Consider the following 970-nt stretch of genomic DNA (forward strand, 5'->3'; position numbering starts at 1 on the left):
TCGCTCACTGCCGGCCGCTTCTCTTGCAGACAATGTGATGGACATAGGCTTGGCGAGCGAGAAGCCGAGCCAGGAGCTCTCGTCCTACTCGGGCACTTTCCAGCCCGCGCCGGGCAACAAGACGGTGACCTACCTGGGGAAATTCGCCTTCGACTCGCCGTCCAACTGGTGCCAGGACAACATCATCAGCCTCATGAGCGCGGGGCTGCTGGGGGTGCCGCCCTCCTCCAGCGCCATCACCAGCACCCAGACGTCGGCGGCCAGCATGGTGCAGCCGCAGGGCGACGTGGAGCCCATGTACCCCGCGCTGCCGCCCTACTCCGCCTGCGGCGACCTCTACCCGGAGCCCGTGGCCTTCCACGACCCGCAGGGCAACGCCGGCCTGCCCTACTCGCCGCAGGACTACCAGGCGGCCAAGATGCCCGACTTCCCCATGCTGCCCGACTACAACCTGTACCACCACCCCGGCGACATGGGCGCGCTGCCCGAGCACAAGCCCTTCCAGGGCCTGGACCCGCTGCGCGTCAACCCGCCGCCCATCACGCCGCTGGAGACCATCAAGGCCTTCAAGGACAAGCAGATCCACCCGGGCTTCGGCGGGCTGCAGCAGCCGCCGCTGGCCCTCAAGCCCATCCGGCCGCGCAAGTACCCGAACCGGCCCAGCAAGACGCCGCTGCACGAGCGGCCGCACGCCTGCCCGGCCGAGGGCTGCGACCGCCGCTTCTCGCGCTCCGACGAGCTGACGCGGCACCTGCGGATCCACACGGGCCACAAGCCCTTCCAGTGCCGCATCTGCATGCGGAGCTTCAGCCGCAGCGACCACCTCACCACGCACATCCGCACGCACACGGGCGAGAAGCCCTTCGCCTGCGAGTTCTGCGGCCGCAAGTTCGCGCGCAGCGACGAGCGCAAGCGGCACGCCAAGATCCACCTCAAGCAGAAGGAGAAGAAGGGCGACAAGGGCCCCGGC

General features: G+C 69.1%; 1 protein-coding gene across 1 annotated transcript in view; it reads left to right on the forward strand.

Annotated features, from left to right (window-relative positions):
* Window positions 1-970, forward strand: part of EGR3 (early growth response 3) — a 4350-nt gene that overhangs the window by 1242 nt on the left and 2138 nt on the right. The window contains exon 2 of the mRNA XM_019556547.1: window positions 30-968. Within this exon, the coding sequence (XP_019412092.1) occupies window positions 30-968 (939 nt within the window). The remainder of the gene's footprint in view (window positions 1-29; window positions 969-970) is intronic.

Source organism: Crocodylus porosus, unplaced genomic scaffold (assembly GCF_001723895.1).
Source record: "Crocodylus porosus isolate Cpor-Errol unplaced genomic scaffold, CroPor_comp1, whole genome shotgun sequence".
NCBI lineage: Eukaryota > Metazoa > Chordata > Crocodylia > Crocodylidae > Crocodylus > Crocodylus porosus.